At 45.0% G+C, this 27322-nt stretch overlaps 1 protein-coding gene across 2 annotated transcripts; it reads right to left on the reverse strand.

Annotated features, from left to right (window-relative positions):
- Positions 1-1007: 1007 nt before the first annotated feature.
- Positions 1008-26785, reverse strand: PDZK1 (PDZ domain containing 1). Of its 2 annotated transcripts, none has more exons than XM_084843488.1 (9): positions 26729-26785; positions 17658-17866; positions 16538-16784; positions 10291-10427; positions 8574-8769; positions 6696-6892; positions 3842-4027; positions 2282-2575; positions 1008-1892 (listed from the first exon to the last, which is right to left on the reverse strand). In XM_084843488.1, the coding sequence occupies exons 2-9, from the start codon at positions 17862-17864 to the stop codon at positions 1836-1838; spliced, it is 1521 nt and encodes a 506-aa protein (XP_084699614.1). In that variant the 5' UTR covers positions 17865-17866; positions 26729-26785; the 3' UTR covers positions 1008-1835. The 2 variants fall into 2 exon arrangements, with proteins under 2 accessions (XP_084699614.1, XP_084699615.1); XM_084843489.1 differs by lacking the exon at positions 26729-26785 and adding an exon at positions 18459-19235.
- Positions 26786-27322: the final 537 nt, after the last annotated feature.

Raw genomic sequence — 27322 nt, forward strand, 5'->3', positions numbered from 1 at the left:
GGTACTTGTGACCAATCTCAGTACAGCCCACCAGGGTTTTGCTCCCACCCTGGGGCTACAAAAACACATGAGTTGTCTAACAATGGTGGCCCACTATATGGCTAATGGGCTGTGTAGTCCTGTTCTAAGAAGGTGAATTGTTAGATCTTAGGCCAATCCTCATCTGTTTTCATTTCGTATTGTAAGTAAAACTGAGACCCTGTAGGAATTCAGTGGCAAACATGCCTGTGTATTATATACTAAGACTGCCATAAGTTCCCCACGCCTGCACTTGGTGTTTATTTTCATCTTTGTGGATCACACAGTAACCTGATACATTGTTGATGGAACCTGCACTCTTGATACTGAGGTTAAGTATGAACCCACCATATGAAGTGGGTTCTTAAAGCAAGTAGGAAATGAATTGAAAATTGCTGTGTTGCAGTTAGGCAGATTTTGTTTTCTAATTTTTGGGTCTCCAAATAAGCTTTTAGAACCCTCCCTAAAATGGACATGCAGATGCATGTGCAAAATGAGATCTACAAGTGGAGTGGGGGAGCTATTGATAGCAGCTGTTAATGCACAGCGTCCTGCCCTCTTTCTTTTTGTTCACAGCAATAATAGTATGTGAGCCTCATCTCTCTGCCAGTGCAACACTGTCTCTGGTGGTGAACAGTGCTCAGACTTGGTACTGATTGATTTGACTAGAGTATTGGGATTGCAAAGCACCGGGAATCCCTCCACCAATCAGAGTGTGATTGGGAGCTCAGCAGCAGCTTCTCCCGACTCCTCCCTACAGTAGATGGCAGAAAGGGGAATGGGGACTGTGGGCCGAAGGAAAGAGGGGTTGAAAACCACCTAATGTAGCACGTGTTTAAGTGTGGGGAGGGGGAAAATGTGAATGCATGGATGGAATTTTGCATCCGTGAAGTATTAGGGTGGGGGATGTTAGGGCTCAAGGGGTCTACAGTGTGTGGAAAAAGAGATATAGGCACAGAGCCGTTATTATAAAAAAATAAAAACCTCGACCATGTTCTTCACGTTTATACATCTGAGTACCAATTGATTCCACAGTTGGTTCACGTTTAGTTTGTCCTCATTCTTCTATCACAGAGAGGCAAAGCAGTATAAAGGCTGTGGTCAAGTATTAGGTTGCAGGAACTGAATCTTTCACATAAGCATTCTATCTATCTGGAACACTTCAGACACAACGAGACTAAAGTGAAACAATTTATTTTACACCTTACAATAAAAGGAGGAGGTATCAAACGGAGTTACTCAACTAGCACATTAGTGATGATGTGCCAGCGCATAACTGATATTCTACAGCTACTTCAAAAGGTTTAAATGTTGGCCAACAAAGCCTAAAATTAGTTAATTCTAAAATGCTATTGGATAACAGAATTCAATGCAATAAACTTTAGTAAACATTATATTGGTATATAGTAAGTGTACTTGTGTACAGAAGGTATCATGAATTAACTTACCATTTTCTATTAGGAAACTTGGTTGCTGTTAACACAGTGACATACTTATGTGCGCAGTCAAGTGCAGTGGATTGTGGTCTATTTGGACAGCAGCTTAACAAAAATTAATGAATCTAATAGAATCACCTACTCCTTTGAAACCATGTTAAAACCATGTTTTTATACTGTCCCAATCTTATGCATGTTTGTTTGAAGGTACTCCCAGAGTTCAGTAGGACTTGCTTTCAAGTAAGCATGCAAAGGATTGCAGCCAGAATTCTCTGAGCAATAGCAGTAACTCTAATATTTACTAATATGGCTTTAGGGTGGTAGTCATACAGCACTGACTTTCAGGTACAAATGCTGGAAGATACTTGATCTCTGGCATCATCATAATTTGGTATCATCGTCTGAGGCAACTGAGACTGAAGAGGACGATGAGCTGGCCTAGAGAAGAAAAGCAAGACGTGTATTAAAAATGTTGTAGGATGAGTACTTTGATCTAGTCTAGTATATTGTCTGACTGTGACCACTCTGAAGTTTCAGACTAAACAGCAAATAATTGAGCATTATTAGTAGTTAACCAGGAGCTTTAATCATCTTGTAATTTAAGCTTAGCTTGAGCATAAGCACAGCCTAGCTATCACATGTATTATTACGGTTCAGTATTATTACGGCCAAATCACATGATCAATCACTTGCAGTCTAATATTAATTTGGTAATTGAGTACTACTGATTTCAATGGAATTATTGTCCAAATAAATATCCTTAGGATCGCGGCCTTAGGTGGATTCCTTCAGCATGCGTCTTTTCTTAAATAAGCAAGGTAACTCACCCTCTCTCGTAGTTTTGGCTGTGGCTGTTCTGAGGCTTGTATCTCTGTGTAAGCAGGAGGGTCCTTGCTACCATCTAATGTATCTGCCATTGAGGTAGTAATAGGCATATTCTGAGACTTGAAGTACAGATAAGCCTCTTTTCCACATACTAGTAGCATCACCATGTTGCCACTGTCATGGATTCTTGCCACTACATTTTCATAGTCTTCATTCTCCACATTGACACCATTCACTTCTATCAAGATGTCATCAACTTGCAGCCCAGCAGTGTCTCCTGGTCCATCCTTCTGTATCTGCAATTATATAGTTTTAGAAGCAGACTGTCCACTGATTGAGAATGGATGACATCATAGGGTAGGAAGCAGTTTGGACCACTAAATTACAGGACAGTACTGGACTAAATTATTCACAGTAAGAAGCTTGTATACATGTGACTTGTATAACTCATATGCAATAGTTTAAAAATAAGGGGATTGTATTTCTTTTAAAGTCAACATTTTCAGTGAAGAAATGAAGGAGACAATATGGCTATTATTGTTGCAACAAGACTCTTTCTTGAATAAGAGAAATGCCAAGTTAGGATAGTGAGATCTTTACAGCTGGATCTTTAAAACAAGATTTTCAAATAGCTCCTCAATAGTACTGTACATTCCTGTTCTATACTCAACACTTTGCACATTTTAGCAGAATTGTTCTGAAACGTTTCTAACATTAAGTACCAACAAGAAGCAGAATACACATTTGCCCTAGAATCATAGTCTTCTAATACCTAAGCACAATCTTATATAAGTTACTCAGAAGTAAGTCTTATGGAGTTCAATGGGGCTTGCTCCCAGCCACTGTCCTCTATTGATTATGTACACTTGTATGCAGACCTGCCCCAATGCAAGAAGTGTACAAAATCACTGAAGAATTCCACTGCTTGCATCTTAGAAAATTGTTGCCAATATATTCAGCCAGTGACATGTGGATTAACATGTCACTGTTCTCTTTATTTTCAATCTATTTCTAGTTCTCTTGATTCTTTTATTTTTTTTAACATGTTTATGTGCAGCATGGGAATTTTCTTTAGAATACATAAAACCAAGTGTTCATTAAATCAACACGAATATTTACATTTTTAAATGCTGGCTCAAAAAAAGGTAGCATGGGAATACACATGGTAATGAGAAAAGACAGCATGAAGTTAAAATATGAAAATAAAGGTATCATAAGAATATATAATACTTCTTGCTGTCCTGCGATACTGAAAAAACTCTCAGAAATGGTTCCAGGATGAATACATAACAAGTTCAGTGAAAGTAATGCAGGTTTTTGCAAGTCTGCTTGATTTTGGAGCAATACTCTATTTTGACAGCACATTTCAAATTATTAAATTCAGCAACAACCTTCCCAAAGATGCAGTATGACCTTTTGCTGTATGTTGTGCAGAGTACTTGAAGTATATATTCACAGCACCGCATGAGCAGAAGGGCTGGACAATAGTTATTCATATTCTCATCTTTGGTGTTACGTTTCTTTCTCCAGGATATGGATACCTTGTAATCAAAGATTAATACCTTTTTGATGAACTGGCCAGGCAAATCTTTGATGGCGTTCAAACGGAAGCCAAATCCACCCGGGCCCTTCACCAGCTTGCAGAGTCTGGGCTTGTAATTTTCTTCCTCCCCATACGTTGTCACTTGTGCCTCAGGCGGAGATTGCACCAGTGCTTTATGGCAGTAGAGACATGGAGATATTTTAGCCTACGTAATCAAAAGCAAAGAAGCGTTAACTACAAAATAAGCATTGCCATCAAGCAGAGGAAGATAAAACCGCTCCCACAAGTTGTAGGGCAGGTGGGGAACCTCTAGCCTGCAAGACCTCATCAGGCCCGCTTTTCCCTGCTGCTCAGTTGATTTATAGTAACAGCTAAATAACAGGGGTGCTTAGCTGCAGATGTAGCAATTAAGTAGCCCCCTTTCCCCCGCTGCTTGACTGCTTCCTGCTGATCAGCAGAGTAGCATCACAGGGGGAGGGCGAGATCATACACCTCTTTAAACCTCCCCTTACTACACTATTCCCTTTGCCCTGCATGCTGATCAGTGGGAAATAGCTAAGCAGTGTGGGAATCATAGAGATGTGAGTGACCGGGGGGGGGGGGTGTTTGAGAGAGAGAAGGGTGTGGTACTGAGAAAAATTGGGTGTCCCATCCACTTTTGGCTTTGGTTCTGCCCATTCCTGACCACATTTCCTAGAGGCAACGCAGCCTTTGGAAGAAAAGGTTCCCCACTCATTGTAGGATAAACGGAGCAAAAATTGACATCTGCCAGAAAAGATAGCAGATCACACATTCACGCCATTCCTTCCTCCCCTACATCCTGTCAATGAACACAGCACTGTAGAGAATGAGGGAAGAACCAGTCCCTGTCCCTGACATTTTCATCCTCCAACTGTCAAAGAATGCCTGATATTAATCAATCAATCAATCAATCAATCATTCGCCCATCTGGCTGGTCACCCAGCCACTCTGGGCGATGTACAACAATAATAACAGTTTACACAATAAAATTCAACATTAAAAACATCACATTTCTAAAATTATCCTAGCCCACCCCAAATTCCTGCCTGAACAACCATGTTTTTAATGCATGGCGGAATCTCATTAAAGAGGGGGCATGGCAGAGTTCCCTAGGGAGGGAGTTCCACAGAGTGGGGGCCACCACAGAGAAGGCCCTCTCCCTCGTCCTCACCAGCCTAGATATTTTACTCCTCTAAGAACCATGTCACTGTTAAGTATTTATATCCTGCTTTTCCAGGCAAATAGCCTTCACAAAGCAGTTTACAATATAACCAAATTAATATATATCATAAAAACAATTTAAAATATCACACACACATGAAATACATAAGATAGCAGCATTAAAAATATCCCAATCCTAGCTGGCAAAGATAAAATACAGAGCAAAACCAGTTTTGAAACTTCAGACCACTATCGGCAATTAAAAGCAGATTGGAATAAAAATGGTCTTTGGGCTGCAATGCTATGAATGTTTAGACAGAAGAAAGTCCCACAGCTCCCAGAATGCTGGGAGTTGTAGGACTTTTTTGTGTGTCTCTGAACATGCACAGGATTGCCCCTTTAGTTGTTTTAAAATGGGCCTTAAAACTGGCCCAAATGCACATTCTGTGGGAGTTCCACAAATATGGGGCCACCACTGGCAAGGCCCTGTCTTTTGTGTCCACTGACCTTGATGACAGATCTGAAGCTGATGTTGGGCCTGGGCAGGTTCATGCAGTTGCAAACAGTCCTTCAAATAATCTGATCCCAAACATTTAGAGCTTTATAGATGGCCACCAGCACTTTAAATTGGGCCCAGAAACCCAAGTTATTTGATTCCTGTTTCAGTTCAGGCCTGTAATCAACATCTAGACTGTACTAACTAGTTGAACTATACACATTGTATAGTTCTTATGTAACTTGATTGATTTAAAAGGAGGGGCTAAGAAAAGATAATTGTGATATTTACAGTGGAACTAGGTGTGATAGTGGGAGAGTTGTGTTGTCAAACACAGCTTGTACTAAACATTTGTAAATTGAGGTGGGAGCACAATTTCAAGCAGAAAAGTGGTGGGAGGGCAATGTGGAATCCTTCCTCATCTCCGTTTCCCCTATCTCTTTTCTCCTAGTTGGACTACAAGAATGGAAATGAGCTTAGCTACGAGAAAGATGGCCGGGGGTTTGTGGGGGGCAGTGGCTGGACAAAGGGTTCCACATTATGTTTCCACTATTTCTCCACATGAAATCATCCAACCTCACCTGTACTTTACAGCTCTTCATTAGTGACCCATGCTTTAAAAAAAGGCAGGGTTGTATTCATTGGATCTGCCCTTAATGACATTTTGCAGTTATCTTTCAAGGGAGAAAGGGAAGCTTGGATTTAATTTGGTGGCTATGGTTGCTATGGTTAAAAAGCCTTCAGTTCCAATGGAAATATCCCATGCTTTAAAAAAATATATATAGAGTGAATGCTTCAAGGTAATCAGAATTCAGTACCTGGAAAAGCTGGATTTTGTAACTGGTACATATTTGCTGATTTGGCCTAATTCATTCTGCTGCTGCAGCTATTCAAAGTGAGGGAGAAATAGCAATGCAGGAAGCTCCCACCCACCTGCCCACCCAGCTCCCACCTCTGGCTTTTGAATCTTTACCAGGTGGTACTTGCAGACATTCAAGCTTATCCTTGCAATAAGAACACCTAAAAGCTTGCTAATAAAACGCATTAAAGCTGACATTCTCAGAATGCCAACTGTGCATGAAAACAGCCCCATGTAACAGAGAACAACTGCAGCCCTTTGCCTATCCCCACCATTTCACAGCTGATTAAATGATTTCCATGTTATTCATTCTTGTAGTCAAGCTGCATTTGTTACCATTTTGTACATGGCGTCTGTCTCTTCATCCACCACCAGCAGTGTAGCTTTTTCACCAGACCGCCTGATTTTCTCCACCACAGCATAATGGTCCAGTGCTTCAACTGGTTCTCCATTTACAGCCACCAAGATGTCATTGTCCTTGAGACCTACTATAGCCGCAGGACTGCCAGATTCAATGTCCTTAATTAAGTGACCTGTCCTCCAAAAATAAGACAACCCTGATACTTAGTAAAGCACAGTCTCATCATCTAGCTGGTGGTTCAGTTTGAGACCATAACTGTGGTTTGGTCTCCTTACAAAGGTTAACTAATTTGCAAACTGGGGGTATGTAAATTGCCAAATGGAGTTACAGAGTTTTCCCAGGGGAAGAGAGAAATGAGTTTGAATTGAGATCCAGGTTTTATTTATTTATTTATTTATTTATTTAAGGATATACATTTATATCCTGCCTTTTTTCCTCCAAGGAACTCAAGGTGGCGTACATAATCCTCCCCCTCCATTTTATCCTCTTAGCAACCACCCTGTGAGGTAGGTTGGGCTGAGAGTCTGTGACTGGCCCAAAGTCACCCAGGGAGCTTCCATGGCCGAGTGGGGACTAGAACCTGGATCTCCCGACTCCCAGTCCAGCACAGATTCATGTGTGGATATGGGAAAGTCATTTTCTGTAAAAATGTGATGATCCAGGCTGGATTGGACCAAAGACCCATCTAATCCAGTATTCTGTTTCCAACAAGAATTCTGTTTCCCCCAGATACATGGGGGATAAGGCAACCATCCCTCCCCTATCTTGGAACACGGAGGTTCCTTTTAGCTATAATAGTAAATAGTAATTGATAAGTCTAACTCAAGGGTGGACAATTTGTGGGCCTACAGGTGTTTTGGCCTACAACTCCCATCATCCCTCACCACTGGCTATGCAGGCCAGTAACTGTAAGCCAAAACATCTGGAGGGCCAAAAACACCCACCCTTGGTATAACTTGAAAGCCACCTAAGCTAGATGTAACATGAGAAATATAAGACTCTATCTCATAAGAATCTTCTGAAGGAAAACTCAGCGATGACAAATTAAAAGTTCTAGATCAATGTTAGTGGCAGCACCACCAGCAGCAGCATTAGTACTTGGAAGCTGCTTGAAAATCAAAGTAATTTAAGGCTGTTCTTGGAATCCAATGTTATCATGAATGCATTATTAAATTTAGAGGATCACTAGCTAAGATGTTGGGAGTGGGGCAAAGGCTAAGTCAGGACTGGCATGCTGCTCAGCAGTAAAACAGTAAGCCAGGGTGGCCCTATCAATAGACAGGATGAGGTGCCTGCTTTGGGTGACAGATCTTGGGGTACCATTAAAAAGACAAAAAATTCTCAATTATTTTTAGTTTGTCTATTTTCAACCATGGTGAGAGTGGAGGGAGGAGAATGAGGCATTTCATTTTCTGCCTCAGGTACTGGAACAGCTTGCGCCATCTCTAGTAATAAGGCAGGCAGTTTGAGAGAAAATAGCTTTTGTGTAGCTCCTGTTCATTGCCATATCTGAAGTATATTGTGCCCACGCTGATTAGCACTACTCAAATTACAGGGGGGTCTGGCATGGTCCAGCTGACTGCCTCCTGAGCTACAGTTTTTAGAAGACTACTGAGGTTACGATTGGGTAACACTGGGATGGCTTTGTGGATTCCATTAAGCACTCTCCTAACCACCGCCACCTTGGTGGTGGCCTTGTAGGCCCCTTCCAGCCCTACTATTCTATGACTCTGTGACCACCACTCAGTAATTCAAACACCACTGTTGGGCTACTACAGCTTCTACAAGCCAGCAGACAAAAGCAGCAAAGCCCATGGTGTAAACTTGTGCCAGTCTATTGGTCTAGATCTTACCTTTCCCATTTTGTTCCATTCTCAGGTAAAATCCATAGCCATTATTCCCTTTTTTGAGCTCAAGACTCCGGGGCTTGTGAGGCAATAATTTCAAACTGGCCATTCCTCTCGTCAGCTCCATGTTCTGCCTTTTGTAATACTGGTCAATGTCTTTATCTGACAGCAGAAACACAACTTGGTTCCCAGACCGTCTCACCTGGGGATACAGACATACTGTACTAAAGATGGGACCTCTGCCATATTGTGTAGGGGGATAAGGCTGAGGAGAATTTTATGTACAAAGTGCCAGCACATATGCTGATGGGATGACTTAGAAGAATATATCTAATCCACACAAAATATACCCATCTATCTTTTCTGAAGGCATTTGCATAGGTGAGGCTTAAATGGCTCTATACTGTCGATATGAAGGATATATTGGGTTGGATCCAGACTTAGTCATACTGCGAGTAGAGCCACTAAAATCAGCAAGACTTAAGTTAGACCAACCCATTGCCTAAAATGTACATTTGGTTATTCTTCCACATTCTCTCTCATATTTACAACATTCAGAGATGGCACAGCTTTTTAGGTTGAAAGTGAGTAAAAAGCTGTGCCATATCTGAATGCTGTAAATTAATGCTACCAGGTATTCAGCATGATGTGGCTTTTGTCATGCAATTGCCCTGCCTCATTCACAGAATTTTATGGGGGCTCACATGGCATAGTCTTCCATTTGTGACCCTCCTGTGTTTTCCCACTGCTTCTTTTGTCTTTTTTCATCTCACAAAACAATCCATTGAGGAGGAAAAGACTTAATAGCTGCACAGTGTCTTTTGATAGCTCTAGGTGTCATCCATCTGGAAACACCCTAAACCTCCTGGTTACTCAGTTTAGCAGTACGTCCTTACAATAAAGCTTAATGAGTGAGAGCAGCTAGATGGACATCAGTCACCCAGCCCTTTGTGGGGGGCAGAGAATTATTAGGAAGACATTTTTAATCCTTAGATGCTTTAAGTGAGGCTGATTATAGGGCATCTACAGCGTAATGGTGAGTTCACACACACACACACACACACACGTTAATCACTGGCTGACTGGGTTCAGATGATCACAGTGTAAAGGAAGCCATCGTGGCTTCTCCCCCCACGCATGCAGTGCAAGTTGCCGTGTTGTCCCAACCTGGCATGGTGCATGGTGGGGGTGGCCCATGCCACAACCCATGGCTTGCAGTAGAGGTTGTGGCATTGGTAAGAAGCCACCCCTGCCACGCACCACACCAGGTTTGGACAACATGGCAACCCATGTTGCATTGCAGGTAATTATGCAAATCACAGCCGCGAACACGTGCAGGGGCAGGAGGAGAAGCCACGATGGCTTCTTTTACCCCACGAGCGTCCAAACACCCTCACGGACTCCAACTTCAAATCTTCCATGTCAAAATCAACCACCACAGATCAAATCCAAAGACAGCTTTCACACTGCCTCAGATCACCTCAACCAAATTTTCCGCTTGAAGCCATTCACATATTCTGCTGCAAGTCTTTGCTGGTGATGAGACTGACATGCATACTGTGGTAAGTTACCACTTGGGAAAGGTTACCTATATTCACGCAAAGTCACCATCCCAAGCTGTCATCTGTATCACTTTCAGAACATTCCAGCTATAGATCAAATCTAACCAAAGATATAGGGATAGGGAGGAGACGGAGGCGGAGAGGTTTAGGCTTATGAATACCTTCTCAACCACTTCCTCATGAGTGTCATTTTCGACATTCTCTCCATTTATTTCAATCAGGCGGTCATTCGGCTGCACTCCAGCTTTTGCAGCTGGTCCTTGTGGGGCCAAGTCTATAATGAACAGTCCTTTCTGACCTGGAACAGACGAGGGAACAGGCAGAAATGTAAATAGCTTTTCACTTGTTAACCCTATTATGTTGCTCAGAGAGAATGCAACAATATTAGCCCTGTAGTACTAAGGCTACACACTCCGGGAGAGAGCGGAGGACAGAAAGGCCTGGAGTGCTATGGTCCATGGGGTTACGAAGAGACGGACACGACTTAACGACTGAACAACAACTACTAAGGCTATTCGTTCAAATAACAGTTGTAATGTCAACGACAGTGTGATCCAACCAGCAATAATGATGTGCCCTTTCTATGCCTTAGGAACACAGCGGGAAAGTTATTCATCCACTGTTGCCCAACCTTACTTTGTGCCTTGTCTGATACTGTCTGGGGAAGGTGGTTATAGTGGCTTATGCTAGTGGCAGATTAGCACCAGCAAGAATAAAATTACTCATTAAACAGTATTTGTTTTTCCATTGTTTATTAGGATCTATTAGTGCACTGCTAGATTTAATAGTTGTCTTATTTATATCCTCAGGTATAAATCTAAGCAGTTTTGACAAGAAAAAGATAAACAGCATCTTCATTAGTTCCCTTGCTAAGTTTTTTTGAAGAAGCGATCTGTTCATAAAGGCATAAGAACACAAAATAGTTTGTAGATTGGGTTCACATAACATGCCATATCAAGGTGGGCCTCCTGTAAAGCCTTTGATGTCTTAAAGGAGATTGTTACCTTGTCATGGTGCTCGAGCTTGAGCACCTCAGTGACGTCATGAGCTAAACCGTGAAGGGACACCCAAGACGGGAAGGTCATGGCAGAGAGGTCAGACTAAATACGATCCCTGGGGAAGGAAACGGCAACCCACCCCAGTATTCTTGCCATGAAAACTAAATGGATCAGTACAACCAGAGATATGTCGGTATACCATCGGAAGATGGGACTCCCAGGTCGGAAGATGGTCAAAATGCTACTGGGGAGGAACAGAGGATAAGTTCAACTAGCCCCAGATGTGATGACGCAACTAGCTCAAAGCTGAAAGGACGGCTAGCAGCCGATGGTGCTGGTGGTGAACGATGAATCCGATGTTCTAAAGATCAACACACCATAGGAACCTGGAATGTAGGGATGGGGGAGAATTTCTCTCCGAAACTTCGGGGGGCCGAGTGCCAATGTATTCGGCCCCCCGAAGTAGTTTCGGGGAGAAATTCTCCGCCCCCCCGCCCCCCCCCCCGGGATGGGACTTACCTTTCCCGAATGTCGCTCCCGGTGGCGGGTCGCAGCGGCGGTTTGGCAGGGCTTCGACAGGGGCAGGGGCGGCAGCCGGTCTTTCGACCGGCTGCCGCCGTCGCCATTCCAAGCAAAGTAAAAAAAACAACAACGCCCCCATGATAGGCTGTGTCACGATTAACATAGCCTATCATGGCTAGATTTGCAAAGTCAGCCGTGATAGGCTACGTAAATCGTCACGTAGCCTATCACGGGTGACTTAAAAAAAAAAAAGCACGTACGGCTAATGGCGGCCCCCATAGGGAGCCGCCATTCGCGTTCCTTATTTGGTCACTGTAGTCTACGTAAAGATTACGTAGACTACGGCAAAAATAAGGGCAACGCTATTTGCGTTGCCCTTATTTTCGCCGTAGTCTACGTAAAGATTTACGTAGACTACAGCGACCAAATAAGGAACGCGAATGGCGGCTCCCTATGGGGGCCGCCATTTGCGTACGCGCTTTTTTTTCCTTTTTTTTTAAAGTCACCCGTGATAGGCTACGTGACGATTAACGTAGCCTATCACGGCTGACTTTGCAGATCTAGCCGTGATAGACTACGTAAATCGTCACGTAGCCTATTACGGGGGCGTTTTTTTTTTTAACTTTTTATTTCGTGGCCGGGCGAGGCGGGAAGCCTCCCCCCCGGCCTAAATTTCAGCCGGGCGAGGAGGGAAGCCTCCCCCCCCGGCCTGAACTTCGGGGGGAGGAGCGAAGTGCCTCCCCCCCACCGCGAAGCAAGCTACGAGACCAGGTAAGTGACTTTCGTGCACCCCTACTGGAATGTAAGATCTATGAGCCAGGGCAAATTGGAGGTGGTTATTGGGGAGAGGTCAAGATTAAATATAGACATTTTGGATGTCAGTGAACTGAAATGGACTGGAATGGGCCACTTCACATCAAATGACCACCAGATCTACTACTGTGGACAAGAGGACCACAGAAGAAATGGAGCAGCCTTCATAATTAATAATCAAGTGGCTAAAGCAGTGCTTGGATACAATCCAAAAAATGACAGAATGATCTCAATTCGAATTCAGGGTAAGCCATTTAATATCACAGTGATCCAAATATACGCCCCAACCACAGATGCTGAAGAAGCAGAAGTAGATCAGTTCTATGAGGATCTGCAGCACCTACTGGATAGTAAGCCAAAAAAAGATGTTATTTTCATTACAGGAGACTGGAATGCTAAGGTGGGTAGTCAAACAACACCTGGAATTATAGGCAAGCGTGGTCTGGGAGAACAAAATGAAGCAGGACATAGGCTGATAGAATTTTGCCAAGACAACTCACTGTGCATAACAAACACTCTCTTCCAACAACCTAAGAGACGACTTTATACATGGACTTCACTAGACGGTCGACACCGAAATCAGATTGACTACATCCTTTGTAGCCAAAGGTGGCGGACATCTATGCAGTTGGTAGAAACAAGACCTGGAGCTGATTGTAGTTCAGATCACGAACTTCTTATTGCACAATTTAGAATCAGACTAAAGAGAACAGGGAAGATCCACAGATCAGTTAGATATGAGCTCACTAATATTCCTCATGAATATGCCGTGGAGGTGAAGAATAGATTTAAGGGACTAGATTTAGTAGATAGGGTCCCGGAAGAACTATGGACAGAAGTTCGCAACATTGTTCAGGAGATGGCAACAAAAAACGTCCCAAAGAAAAAGAAAACCAAGAAGGCAAGATGGCTGTCTGCTGAGACACTGGAAGCAGCCCAAGAAAGAAGGAAAGCAAAAGGCAACAGTGATAGGGGGAGATATGCCCAATTAAATGCAAAATTCCAGAGGTTAGCCAGAAGAGATCAGGAATTCTTTTTAAACAAGCAATGCGCGGAAGCGGAAGAAGATAATAGAATAGGACGGACAAGAGACCTCTTCCAGAAAATTAGAATCATGAGAGGTAAATTCCAGGCAAAAATGGGCATGATCAAAAACAAAAATGGCAAGGACCTAACAGAAGCAGAAGAGATCAAGAAAAGGTGGCAAGAATATATGGAAGATCTGTATAGGAAGGATAATAATATCGGGGATAGATTTGACGGTGTGGTCAGTGAGCTAGAGCCAGACATCCTGAAGAGTGAGGTTGAATGGGCCTTAAGAAGCATTGCTAATAACAAGGCAGCAGGAGATGACGGTATCCCAGCTGAACTGTTTAAAATCTTGCAAGCTGGTGCTGTCAAGGGGATGCATGCCACATGCCAGCAAATTTGGAAAACGCAAGAATGGCCACCAGATTGGAAAAAATCAACTTATATCCCCATACCAAAAAAGGGAAGCACCAAAGAATGTTCAAACTATCAAATATGGCACTTATTTCACATGCCAGTAAGGTAATGCTCAAGATCTTGCAAGGTAGACTCCAGCAATTCATGGAACGAGAATTGCCAGATGTACAAGCTGGGTTTCGAAAAGGCAGAGGAACTAGAGACCAAATTGCCAATATCCGCTGGATAATGGAGAAAGCCAGGGAGTTTCAGAAAAACATCTATTTCTGTTTTACTGACTATGCTAAAGCCTTTGACTGTGTGGATCATCACAAATTGTGGCAAGTTCTTGGTGGGATGGGGATACCAAGTCATCTTGTCTGCCTCCTGAGGAATCTGTATAACGACCAAGTAGCAACGGTAAGAACAGACCATGGAACAACGGACTGGTTTAAGATTGGGAAAGGAGTACGGCAGGGATATATACTCTCAACTTACCTATTCAACCCGTACGCAGAACACATCATGCGACGTGCTGGGCTTGATGAAGCCAAGGCTGGAGTTAAAATGGCTGGAAGAAACATTAACAATCTCCGATATGCAGATGATACCACTTGGATGGCTGAAAGCGAGGAGGAGCTGAGGAACCTTCTGACGAAGGCGAAAGAGGAAAGTGCAAAAGCTGGGTTGCAGTTAAACCTCAAAAAAACCAAGATTATGGCAACCAGCTTGATTGATAACTGGCAGATAGAGGGAGAAAATGTGGAGGCAGTGAGACTTTGTCTTTCTAGGCGCAAAGATTACTGCAGACGCTGACTGCAGCCAGGAAATCAGAAGACGTTTACTTCTTGGGAGGACAGCAATGACAAATCTTGATAAAATAGTTAAGAGCAGAGACATCACACTGACAACAAAGGTCTGCATAGTTCAAGCAATGATATTCCCCATAGTAACCTATGGCTGCGAGAGCTGGACCATAAGGAAGGCTGAGCAAAGGAAGATAGATGCTTTTGAACTGTGGTGCTGGAGGAAAATTCTGAGAGTGCCTTGGACTGCAAGAAGATCAACCCAGTCCATACTCCAGGAAATAAAGCCAGACTGCTCACTTGAGGGAAGGATATTAAAGGCAAAACTGAAGTACTTTGGCTACATCATGAGAAGACAGGATACCCTGGAGAAGATGCTGATGCTAGGGAAAGTGGAAGGCAAAAGGAAGAGGGGCCGACCAAGGGCAAGATAGATGGCTGATATTCTGGAGGTGATGGACTCGACCTTGGGGGAGCTGGGGGTGGCGATGGCCGACAGGAAGCTCCGGCGTGGGCTGGTCCATGAAGTCACGAAGAGTCAGAAGCAACTGACCGAATAAACAACAACCAAGGTCATCTTGTTCAAATAACGGAGAAGGCCAAGCAAAGATTGCACAGTTCACATAGCTGGTGTAGTGACTGAGTACACAACTCTCCCAAGATAAAAGACATTTTACTTTTCTCAGGAAACGTCCTATCACCTCAACTGCTGTGCCATGGCAATGAATGAACCATTAATGTGAGAATCTGGCAACATTTAAAGGATGGGTGGGCAGCCTTTTTTTCTTTAGAGGTCTGCTGCATTCCCATGAAGGTTAAACTATCAGGGGCTGTGTGTTGTTGGTGGGCAGAGCCAAAGCCCGAAGCGGGTGGGTCACCCCTCTCCTCTTTCTGCGACCTCCTTTTCTTTCTTTCTTTCTTTCTTTCTTTCTTTCTTTTTCTTTCTTTCTTTCTTTCTTTCTCCCCCTTTTCTGTATTTCTCCCTCTTCCTTCCTGTCCAGTGGGTTCACTGGGCTGTCAGAGAAGTGACAGATCGCTCTTGTCAGAAGTCTGAACTGATAGCATGAAGAAGGCTTTTGAAATTAAGCTGAGATCCGCAGCCTAGAGCTGCAGGGTGCCCACCCGTAATTCAAAGTGATGGCTGCTATCACACATAGAATTTACATATCACCGTGTATCACTTTAAAACAACAGTGGGCAACTTTGGCAGGTCACCCCCTGGAGACTACCCCCCACCCCCCGGGCACCAGAAATTTAATTTTTTTTAAGGTGTCCATACTGGCTAGGGAGCACTGAAAGGGTCAAGTTTTAGTTTGTTTGCACGCTACATTTGACCTTTTTGACTCTCCATAGCATTATGGACACCATTAAAAAAACATTTTAAAAGTGATTTTGGAGTCAGCGGGGGCATATGTGACCTGCAGGCCGCGTGTTGCCCACCCCTGCTTTAAAACTGCAATATTTCTCCAGGGAGGAACATTTAGATGTTGAGTGAGAAAATATCAAGTAATTTACATGTATGTGTAACTTAGCCCTAGAAAATCCAGGCTAGATTGTGCTTCTAGCTGAAAAGTTTTAGATCAAAAACTAATTAAAATGCCTGGAAGATTTGTTTTGATGTTTCTGTCACTTCAGCAGAGTTCAGCTTAATTCAAATATCATTTTGTTTCATTATCATGAGAACTCACCATCCAAATAATGGCCTTTAGTAAGTGGTTTTGGAATGTATGCTTTAAGTGATGGACAGCATGCTGAACTACCAGGTCCTCCCTCAGCTCCAGAATGCAAATCTAATGCTTATTATGTAATTCTACGTACATGTTGCCTATTCTTATTGCTCTTACTTGCAGTGGTCTTCAAAGAGAAGCCGTAGCTATTTCTTTCCTTCACCAGATAGCAGAGCCGGAGTTGTGGAACTGGAACAGGCTGTCCATTTGTCACAAGCAGAGCATGTTCTGTGTGCTGCTGGGCTGCTGACTTTTGACCCAACTTTTCAAGGCAGACCCCTTCCTTTTGTGCATTTTCATAAGCTTTGTCATCCAAAACAAGGAATACTACAGAATTCACACTTTTCCTAACTAACTCAGCCACCTGTAATGGATGGAACAAGAGGTTAAGTGGTAACTGCAAGAAGCAGTAAAATGGCACACAAGATTTGTTGATAATGAAAACAACAAATTGAGGAAAGTATGCAAAACACCCAGGAGAAGGGGAGAAAAACAGTAGTCAAACTGCAGAAGTTCCACAAAATTTCTTCTGGTTGCCTATGTGAAGAACCCTATTTCACCACACTAACATTTTGCAGAAAGAGTTTGGTGTAGCAAATATCTAACAGCATATTTATGTCACTGATATAAACTGCTTTAATGGTGATTCTGTCTCCCCAGAGAACTGTAGTTATGTGAGTGCTGTCTGAGCAGTTGATATATGCCCTAAGGCAGAGGTGGGCAAAAGGATCTTCAGATGTTTTGGACTTCAATTTCTAGAAGCCCCTGCCAGCATAGCCAATGGTAATTAATGCTAGGAGCCAAAGGCCAAAAGTTGTGAGGATCTACTTTCTGTCCACCCCGGCCCGAAGGCATCAATCCTATGCACATGGGTTACTTGAGAGTAAATCTTAAATTCAATGGGACCTACATGACTTAGAGATCACTTCTGTTTGTATAAGCTGCTTGCCTGTTAAGATCATCCTAAGATTAAAAAGGCCTTGTGCGTTGGCCATGGGACTGCCAGTTTTTTGGGGGGAGGAGGAGTTGGGCAATTGTTGGATAATTTTATTGCTGCTGTTTTGCATGGTTGAGGTTACTGTAGTTTACTGAAAGTTTAAATTAATGTAAGACACCCTAAGCCTTTGGGAAAGGTTTTAAATAAATCAGAGTATGAACAGGTTTAGACTGCATAATGTACCTATTTTACCCATTTTGCTTAGCAGTGGAAAGGGCCCTAAACTAAATTATGCCATACCTTTCCATGCTCTTCCTTGTCTACAAATAGCCCGTTGATCCTCAGGACCCGGTCTCCATCTTTCAGGCCTGCCTTCTCAGCAGGACCACCCTTTTCCACATTCCGGACAAGGTGCCCCATTTTGAATTTCTCAATGCGCAGGCAGAATCCATAGCTCTCTCCATCTTTTCTGGTCAGTTTGCATTCTCTAGGCTGAAGAGATGCCATTTCTGTCAAAAGGATTTTAAAAAAGATACAAAGATGTCAAAAGAGGTTCATGTAGAAAAAAGAGCCTTGCTGAGGGAAACTACACTAGTGAAGTGAACCAAACACGGTGTCCATAAAAAGGGGCAAGGAAGATAATGGAAAAACAAAGACAATACTTCCTGCCTGTGGAAAAAAGGATACTAACACTGAAAAAGTCACCTCAAAGAAGGAGTCAGACAGCAAAATCCTATGCATTTCTTTTTAGAAGTACGTCTCTCCATAGCCCCATCTACATGGCACCGCTTTCACCCCCCACCCTGTCGCAACTGCGCAGCATTGCGGCTTCAAATTAGCTTCTGCTGCGATACACTCATGATTTATTGTGGGCTTCCCTAACAGACTCCGCTGCGCCCTTTTTTTTTTGCCATTATACTTTAATGCACTGCTGTGCAGTCCCTTGAGCATGGGGGTTAACACCGCAGTGGCTGTTTTGTATTTTATGTGTTCTGTTGTGTCTTTCTGAACCTGTTTTAGGTAAAAATTGGGTGTTTTGTGCTCCTTCATTTCCACGCCATCTGTTTGGCAGTTCCCCAGCCTGAGACCCTCGGTACGTGCCTACACAATCTCTTCTAAAATGGAGGATGGAGCGAAGTTGGTCCTCCTGACACAGTGTGATTTTATTTTTCCTATTTTTCTTCAAGTTGTCTTTCTAGTGTCTCCTCGTATCCATGTATATTTCCCTTATATCTTATAGTATCGCTTTTATTAATTTCTCTTATTTCTTACATCTACCTTTACTTGATTTTTGTCAATAAAGATTGCTTCTCTCTATAACTTCTCTCCCTGCTCCTAGTACATAACCTTGTAGACTTCAGGCGCACAGTGTACTCTTGTTCTCTTTTGCAATGTAACAAATGTTGTGTGAAAAGAAATAGAATGCAAAGTTTGACCCTGAATATAAGCCTGAATTGTAAACATCCTGAAAGGTATTCTGTGACCCATGATATCTGCGTGTTAATTTAGAACACTATGAAATGTTAAAAGGTCAACCATCTAAACCAGTCCATGTCATGAGCCAGGGCCTGCAGGAGAGGCTACCACCACTCCCGGGGAAGAGGCGGGCCTGCTGCTGCTGGGCCTGCTGCCGCCGCCGCCGCCACTACCACCACCACCAGGCCTTCCCTGTAGACTTCTGCCTGGCAGACCGCCAGTCCCTGCAGGACCAGGCCCCCAAGTACAGAGCCAGCTGTGCTGCTCCACCTGCCCCTCCCTGGAGGGGCTACATAAGCTGGCTGGCTGAAGTGGCCTGGGAGAACCAGGGCCTGCAGGAGAGGCCACCAACACCACTGGGGAAGAGGCGGGCCCTGCTGCTGCTGCTGCTGCTGCTGCTGCTGCTGCTGCTGCTGCTGCCGCCGCTGCCGCCGCTGCCGCCGCTGCCGCCGCTGCTACCACCACCACCACCACCACCACCACCAGGCCTTCCCTGTAGGCTTCTGCCTGGCAGACTGCCAGTCCCTGCAGGACCAGGCCCCCAGGTACCCAGCCAGCTGTGCTGCTCCACCTGCCCCTCCCTGGAAGGGCTACATAAGCTGGCTGGCTGAGGTGGCCTGGGAGAGCCAGGGCCTGCAGGAGAGGCCACCACCACCACCGGGGAAGAGGCATTGCTGCTGCTGCTGCTGCTGCTGCTGCTGCTGCTGCTGCTGCTGCCGCCGCCGCCGCCGCCGCCGCCGCCGCCGCCGCCGCCACCACCACCACCACCACCACCACCACCACCACCAGGCCTTCCCTGTGGACTCTGGCCTGGCATTATTTTTAAGGGGATTTTTAATTGTTTTGTGTGTGTGTGTTTTCTTTTTCTTGGGGGATTTTGTTGTGGTTTTAGGGGTGGGTAGCCTGCCTGATAGGCAGGAGCGAGGGGGCATGTGTCCACCTGATGGAGGCAGTGGGGGGAGTGTTGGGGGCCAGAACATACTGAGGCTGGGCGGCAGGCGCTGGCGGAGCGCTAGGGGCAGGCCATGCCAGGTAAGGGGAACAAGGGAGAGATGTGTAGTATCTGTCCCCTGCTCCGGGCCTGTCCAGAGCCAAAGGATGGCTGGGGGAGGCGTGACCCCATCTTCTGGCCTTCGTTTGCTGCTCTGCAATGCCAGGTCTGTTACCCAGAAAACCTCCCTCATCCATGACATGATCCTGGATGAGGGTGCAGACCTGGCATGTATTACGGAGACCTGGCTGGCCGAGGCTGCTGCTCCAACCCTTGCAGCCATGTGTCCAGCTGGATTTTCGTGTGCACAGCAGCCGAGGGCTGGGGATCGGGGAGGGGGAGTGGCTGTTATCTACCGAGAGTCCTTGGTCTTCACCAGGCCCCCTCTCCGGGAGACCAAGGTTGCTGAGTGCACGTACTGGAGGTTGGGCCCGAAGGGCAGTCTGGGGATTCTGCTCGTGTACTGTCCACCCCGCTGCACTACTGACTCCCTGGCCGAGGTGCTGGAGGAGGTCTCTGATGTGCGTGTACAGTCCCCTAACTTATTGGTGTTGGGGGACTTCAACGTACATTCGGAGGCCATCCTCACAGGAGCAGCTCGGGACTTCATGGAGACCATGGCTCCCTGGGAGCTGCACCATATTCTAACTGGGCCCACCCATGTAGCCGGTCATGCACTAGACCTTGTGTTTGTTTCTGGAGAAGCGGGGAGTGATCTGGAAGTCGGGGGTATATCCACCATCCCCTTGTCATGGTCAGATCACTATCTGGTGACGTTGGACTTCTCGGTTCCACAACCCCTCCGCAGGGGTGGAGGACCCATTAAAATGGTCCACCCCATGCGTCTTATGGATCCAAATGGATTCCTGAATGCTCTTGGGGATTCTCTGGGGCACGCCAACGGCCACTCGGTCGAGACCCTGGTGGGTGGCTGGAATGCTGCAATCACTGGGGCATTAGATCAGGTGGCTCCGAAACGCCCTCTCCCCCTGAACAGGGCTCGGACTGCACCATGGTTCAATCCGCGGTTATGAGCTCTGAAACAGGAGGTGAGACGGCTAGAGCGCTGGTGGCGGAAGTCTCGCTCCAAAGATGATCAGACATGGGCTAGAGCTGTATCTTCAGCCTATCACGTGGTGGTGAAGGCAGCAAAAAAGGAATATTATGCTGCCTCCATTGCGTCTGCAGAGTGCTGTCCCTGGAAGCTGTTCCAAGTGGTCCGGAGCCTGGTCGGTCCTGTGGCTCCGGAACCACTGGAACATTCTAAGGCCTCATGTGAGGCCTTGGCAAGGCACTTTGCAGATAAAATTGATCAGATTAGGTGTGTTACTCTGCACGCTGTGGATACAGTTAGTGAGCAAGAGGCGGCCTGTGGCAAACCGGTTTTGTGGGATTGGTTCCAGCTTCTTCCTCCTGATGAAGAGGACAAGGTGCTTTCATCTGTAAGGCCGACCACCTGCTTACTTGATCCTTGCCCATCTTGGCTCATTATGGGCTGCAGAGAGAGACTGGGTGAGGGTATCAGGGTGGTGGTGAACGCCTCCCTTGAGCAGGGAGTGATGCCATCAGCCCTCAAGGAGGCAGTGATAAGACCACTCTTAAAGAAGCCCTCCTTGGATCCTCAAGTTCTGAACAACTTTCGCCCAGTCTCAAATCTGCCATTTTTGGGCAAGGTGATTGAGCGGGTGGTGGTGGTGCAGTTGAAGGCACACTTGGAAGAAACTGATTATCTAGACCCATTTCAGTTGGGCTTTAGGCTTGGGCAAGGGACAGAAAGGGCCTTGGTCGCCTTGGTAGATGATATGAGGAGGGCTCTGGATAGGGGTGAATGCTCCTTCCTTGTTCTCCTCGACCTCTCAGCGGCTTTTGATACCGTTGACCACGGTATCCTCCTGGACCGCCTGGAGGGGTTGGGCATTGGAGACACCGTATTGCGCTGGTTCCGGTCCTTCCTCTCCGGCAGGTACCAGAGGGTAGCATTGGGAGAGGAGGTTTCGGACCCGTGGCCACTCACTTGTGGGGTGCCACAGGGTTCCATCCTCTCCCCGATGCTATTTAACATCTATGTGAAGCCGCTGGGGGCTATCGTCAGGAGGTTTGGGGTGCAGTGTCATCAATATGCGGATGACACGCAGCTCTACCTCTCATTCAAATCTTCACCAAGGTTGGCCATAGAATCCCTGTCCAAATGTCTGGAGATGGTGAGTGGCTGGATGGGGAGGAATAGGCTAAAGCTGAACCCTGACAAGACCGAGGTACTTTTGGTGAGAGACAAGAGGAGGCTAGGGGATGTTCACCTGGTGTTGAATGGGGTATGGCTACCCTTGAAAGACCAGGTCCGTAGCCTGGGGGTCATTTTGGACTCCCAGCTGCCCATGGAGGCTCAGGTGTCAGCTGTGAGCCGGACAGCGCTGTATCAACTCCATCTGATACGGTGGCTGCGCCCCTTCCTTCCCGACCATCTGCTCCCATCGGTAGTACATGCCCTGGTCTCCTCTCGTTTAGACTACTGTAATGCGCTCTACGTGGGGTTACCCTTGAAGACGGTTCGGAAGCTGCAGCTGGTACAGAATGCGGTGGCTCGCCTGATTAAAGGCAGCCGCCGGCGAGATCACATCACTCCAGTGCTGAAGGAGTTGCACTGGTTACCAGTTGTTTTCAGGGCCAAATTCAAGGTGTTGGTTTTGACCTTTAAAACCCTATATGGTTCCGGCCCAGCCTATCTTAAGGAGTGTCTCCAGCAGCACCAGACAGGCCGCTTAACAAGATCAGCCTCAGATGGCCTTCTCTCTGTCCCATCAGCCAGGACAGCTAGACTGGTGGGGACGAGGGAGAGGGCCTTCTCTGTAGTGGCCCCCACTCTGTGGAACTCCCTCCCTGGGGAACTCCGTCATGTCCCCTCTTTAATGAGCTTCCGTCGTACATTAAAAACGTGCCTGTTCAGGCAGGCATTTGGGGTGGGTTAGGGTATTTTAGAAAATGTTTTTATTGTAGAATTTTATTGTTTTATTGTATGTTGTACATCGCCCAGAGTGGCTGGGTGACCAGCCAGATGGGCAATTAATAAATTAAATAATAATAATAATAATAATATAATAATAATAATGTGAATAGCCCAGATCAGGTGTGAATGGAGAATGAATGGTTTTATTGCAGGAGGGCCAGATGAGGGTGCTCTGGTATGTGCTGAAGATTGCCAAAGTATCAGTCACAGAAGATGGACATGGGCCAATAAAAGAGGGGTATCTGCAGATGTATCTGATACAAGATACAAGACTTTATGATTATAGAGATGTTGGGGAGTCGGAAGGAGGTGCCAGGCTGTCTACAACAAACGTCAATTTTGGGAATTGGGAACATGATGTATTATCAACAAAGAACGTAATGAACCCCTCTTTGATCTCATGAGCCCCAACAAGGGAAAAGAGTATAAAACCCCTGAATCTGCCATTGTTCAGGAGGGGTGTGGTTGCATCTGGATCGTTTGTATGTGCACAACCAACAGTACCCTCGATCCACAGGACACGTATTAAGTGCTCTGGCCAAGTACTTGATAGCGTTGTGGTGAGTATGTGTTGGATAAAATTCAGGGAAAGGATTTTACTGTCCAGGGCTTAGATAGGGTGCAGCTATCTTTGTTCTGTCATACTCACTGTTTGGGTTTAGGCTATAAGACAGCAGGCTTAGGCCTGGGCCTGGCTGACACTGTATTACTGTTGCCTCAGTGGGCCATTTGCGGCATGGACCAATCTGGAGCTGAGCAACAAAACAGGGGCTAACTGTATATTTAGTCATTTAATGCACCACATTTGGGTAACTAAGTTTCTACCTAAGAGGCGTGCAACCTCTTAAGCCTCAGAGAAGGGTGCAACTTCTTGAGGATTGTTGGTTTGGGACTCTTATCTAAGAGGCGTGCAACCTCTTGAGTTTCAGAGGGCCTGGAACTCTTTGAAATTTCTTCGTAATTAAGTTTGTACCTGAGAGGCGTGTAACCTCTTCAGTCTTGAGCTTCAGAGGGCCTGAAACTCTTTGAGATTTCTTTGTAATTAACTTTGTGCCTGAGAGGTGTGTAACCTCTTCAGCCTCAGAGAGTGTGCAACTCTCTGGGGAGGTTCTACTTTTTCTTATTTCTTTTATTTCAATAAATCTCCTTTCCTTTCATCTACATTGGTTGTGTGCGTGTTCTTCTCCACCTCATAAGATCCCAAACCTCTCAGCTTGATCAACTGAGTGGTCCTGGGTAAATTGAAATCCATATTTCACACTCCCCCAAGACCCCTGGGCACTGAGTCCGAAAGCAACCGTTGCGAAGATACGAAGCTGCAAAAATGTGCAAAAGTGTGATTAAATAGATGAAAACACCTCTCTGTGCCTCTGTAACTGCGCAGCTCTGAAGGGACAGGGGCAGTAAAGGGGTGTCACAGAGTGACGCAAGCACTACACACACCTACAGCATGCCCACCGCAAAATGAGAAGTCGGTTCGGGGAAGGGACAGATGGCTCGCAACCGTGGGGAAACCCACAGCAAACCAAAAAAAAAATCACAGCAAAACACCTCCTTGGAAATCCGCATTTTCTGGGAGAAAACCATGGATGGCTGCGAAGAGGCGACTGCATCATCTGTCCTGAGGGACCTCGACTTCCAGCTGCCCCAGAGTAAAAGGCTCATATAGATGGGGCCTGTGTTCACTAAAGTTTGGTTCTAATAGTACAACAGGAAGCATGAAACACATAACACAGCTACATTGGACGTGTTAACTCTCCAACTAAGCAGGAAAAGAGGAGGATCAGTGGGATGATTTTGGCATTCTCATTAGCATGAACTTGTCAGACTTTATGTAGTGCACTGGATTGAGAAGTAGTGTACAGTGAATTGAGAGAACAAAATCAGAAAAGCTTTGCAGTATTAGCAAATGTAGCTAGGAAATCTCTATAAGAATTGGTTTCGTTTTTCTGATTTCACCTGCTGAATGCTTTTGGGAAAGATGAGGGGATACAGATTAACTAGGATGAATTCCTTTCGCAGGGTTGTTTAGGGATAAATTGATTATTTGATAGTTCACAGTACTTTAGCAAAGCTTCTCTTTGCAATTAAAATATGGATATTACACACTAATCAACACATTGAGAGGAAAAAAGTCATCACTATATCTTGCTATCACACGCAGAAACTCATGCTAGATTCAGGCCTCGTATATAGTGCAAACAAATATAAGCCAACTCATCAATTAGCCACAACCTATCTTGCAATTTTATTTATTTAATACTCAGATGTCTATATCACTTTTCTCAGAGGTATCAACACAGTATCAGTGCAGCAAATCAGGTTCAGAACATCCTGAAATATCAGAGTGCAGGAATGGTCTGACCATAAAACTTTGTTGATGGGAAGATCAATTTGCAGCATTGTTACAGACAGACTTCTTAAGATTTGGAGGTTTTGCTCTGTTATTTATTCCTGCAAACAGATTTTGTCCATACGCTCTTGTACCAGGTAATTCCCTTCTGAATATCTGCAGCTTTTCTTAAAAAGCGTATTGTCAATTTGGGTTTGGAGAATTCCTGAGAGCACAGGTTCTATTACAGTGGCAGCTTAGTCCCTGTCATGCGTTCCTCACATGAAGGGGGTGTTCATGCAATCAAGGGGCAGCGAAGCTGCACTACCGGCCCTGCACATGAGGTTTCATAGCTTCCCCAGCCCTACCTCCAATGAGCATGTGGTAAGCATGGACAGCTGCAGGGGGAACTGCAGAGGAGTCAGGAGAGGTGGTGATGGAGGTCTTTCTTCATTTGAGCTGGGGTTAAGACCAAGCAGAAGCAGTGGAACTCTCTTAAACCCCTTCTGCCTTTTTAAACCTCAGTGCAAAGTGAAAGACCAACCCCTCCCCGAGTCCTCTGGTTTGTGCAAGAACAAGGGATAGGTGGCAACAACAAAGAAGTGTTCGCTAGTAAGCCCAGGCCAAAATGTGTTGATTGCTGTTCACACCTGAAGAAGAGCATTCACTGCAGGTTAGCAACTAAACTGCAGTTCTAGTGCTATGTAATAATTGCGTACTTTGTTCACTCCAGTTTTCTTGTAGTTAATATGTAAAGAGATGGTGGTTAATAAGTGGAAAATCCTGCCCAGGTCAGAAGACTGGACTAAGTGGCATTCACGTTTCCTTCATCTAGGACTCTTAATTCTAACTCCAGCTTGGAAGCATGCCAGACAGCTGATGCTGCTAGTTCCCTAGTGATATTATTTAACCAAATGAATTTGTTCATATTCCTTTCTAAAAGCATCATCCACCACCACCACCACCACCACCACCGCTTCTAACTAAAACTAACAGCCATACAATTGCTTGGCAGTACTATCTACAGGACTCTTGACATGTTATATTGAATAAGTGTAGAGGTGCCCCCTACATATGTTCAGCATGATCTGTGAAAGAGCCTATATGCAATTAAAAAAAAACCATTGACTAGGAAGGGTTCCCTCTCGCACGTAGGCTTTTCACAGGATGTACCAGATCTGTATAGGGTGTGGGGCTGGCAAGCATGATCCCACTTCTCCGTCTACACATGTTCAATCCTATGTCTGTGATGTCCTTATTTTATAGGTATATAAAAATAAGATATAAGGCATATCTTTTATACCTTTACAATGAAAGAAAAGGTGCACACACTGATTTGTATAAGTGTGTGCAAGATTGGCTACAATCTTTTTTTTGCAAAAATAAATTCTCAACATGTAGAATCAGGCGGCCTCCTTCAATTCTTAACATTACTTTATAATGAACAAGTTTCTAGACCTCAGGGAGTTACATGAAAACTGTAAGACCTTGACCAAAAACTCAGAAAGCAAATTAAGCAAATAAAATAGCCAGAAGTTTTGGGAGAGAGGAATCAAGAAAATGCTTACCTGCATATGTAGAGCTTGGTCCTCAGAATGTTCTTCTGCAGTCTCTCAGGCTGCTGTATCAGTAAGCATAGCTGCACTTTGAATGAGCAAAGGTTGATTTAAAAGATGATTTATTTAACAGGGCTTCATTGCATATGTTGGACGCCTTGATAACCAGTCTTCTCCCCACCCTCATTCCTCTTAGCTGAGCAGCACTGGTTTTTCCTCAGCAACTTTCCCTAGTAGTTTATTGATAATTACAGATGCTGAGATCCTCACATGGACATGTCTGCTCTTTGCTACGGCTGACATCAGTCCCTCCTGTTTACTCACTTTGCTGAGAAGGGTGAAGGGGATCTATTATGGATTTGAATACACACACACACACACACAGAATTTCTCTAGTAACCAAGTAATACATAAAAACATTGCCAATAGGTATGATTAGATATAACACTACTATACAATAGCTGCTGAATCTAAGACCCTTATCTGCTCACAGAAGGAATACACCCATGCATGCATGATTATCCTTCCAAAGTACAATATCTCTACTCTCTCTTCCTGCCACACCTTTTGTGATCGAAGCAAGCCCCAAAGAGCATATATTAGATA

The sequence above is a fragment of the Heloderma suspectum genome, chromosome 3 (assembly GCF_057233095.1).
Source record: "Heloderma suspectum isolate Gila_16-S chromosome 3, 16-S_ref, whole genome shotgun sequence".
NCBI classification, from domain to species: domain Eukaryota; kingdom Metazoa; phylum Chordata; class Lepidosauria; order Squamata; family Helodermatidae; genus Heloderma; species Heloderma suspectum.

Coding starts and splice junctions, on each gene's coding strand:
- PDZK1 (XM_084843488.1), bottom strand. CDS start 17,864: ATGGCATCTCTTCAGCCTAGAGAATGCAAACTGACCAGAAAAGATGGA. Junction 4,028..6,695: donor CAGACGCCATGTACAAAATG/GTAACAAATGCA, acceptor TTGATTACGTAG/GCTAAAATATCTCCATGTCT. Junction 2,576..3,841: donor CTGGCCAGTTCATCAAAAAG/GTATTAATCTTT, acceptor ATATAATTGCAG/ATACAGAAGGATGGACCAGG.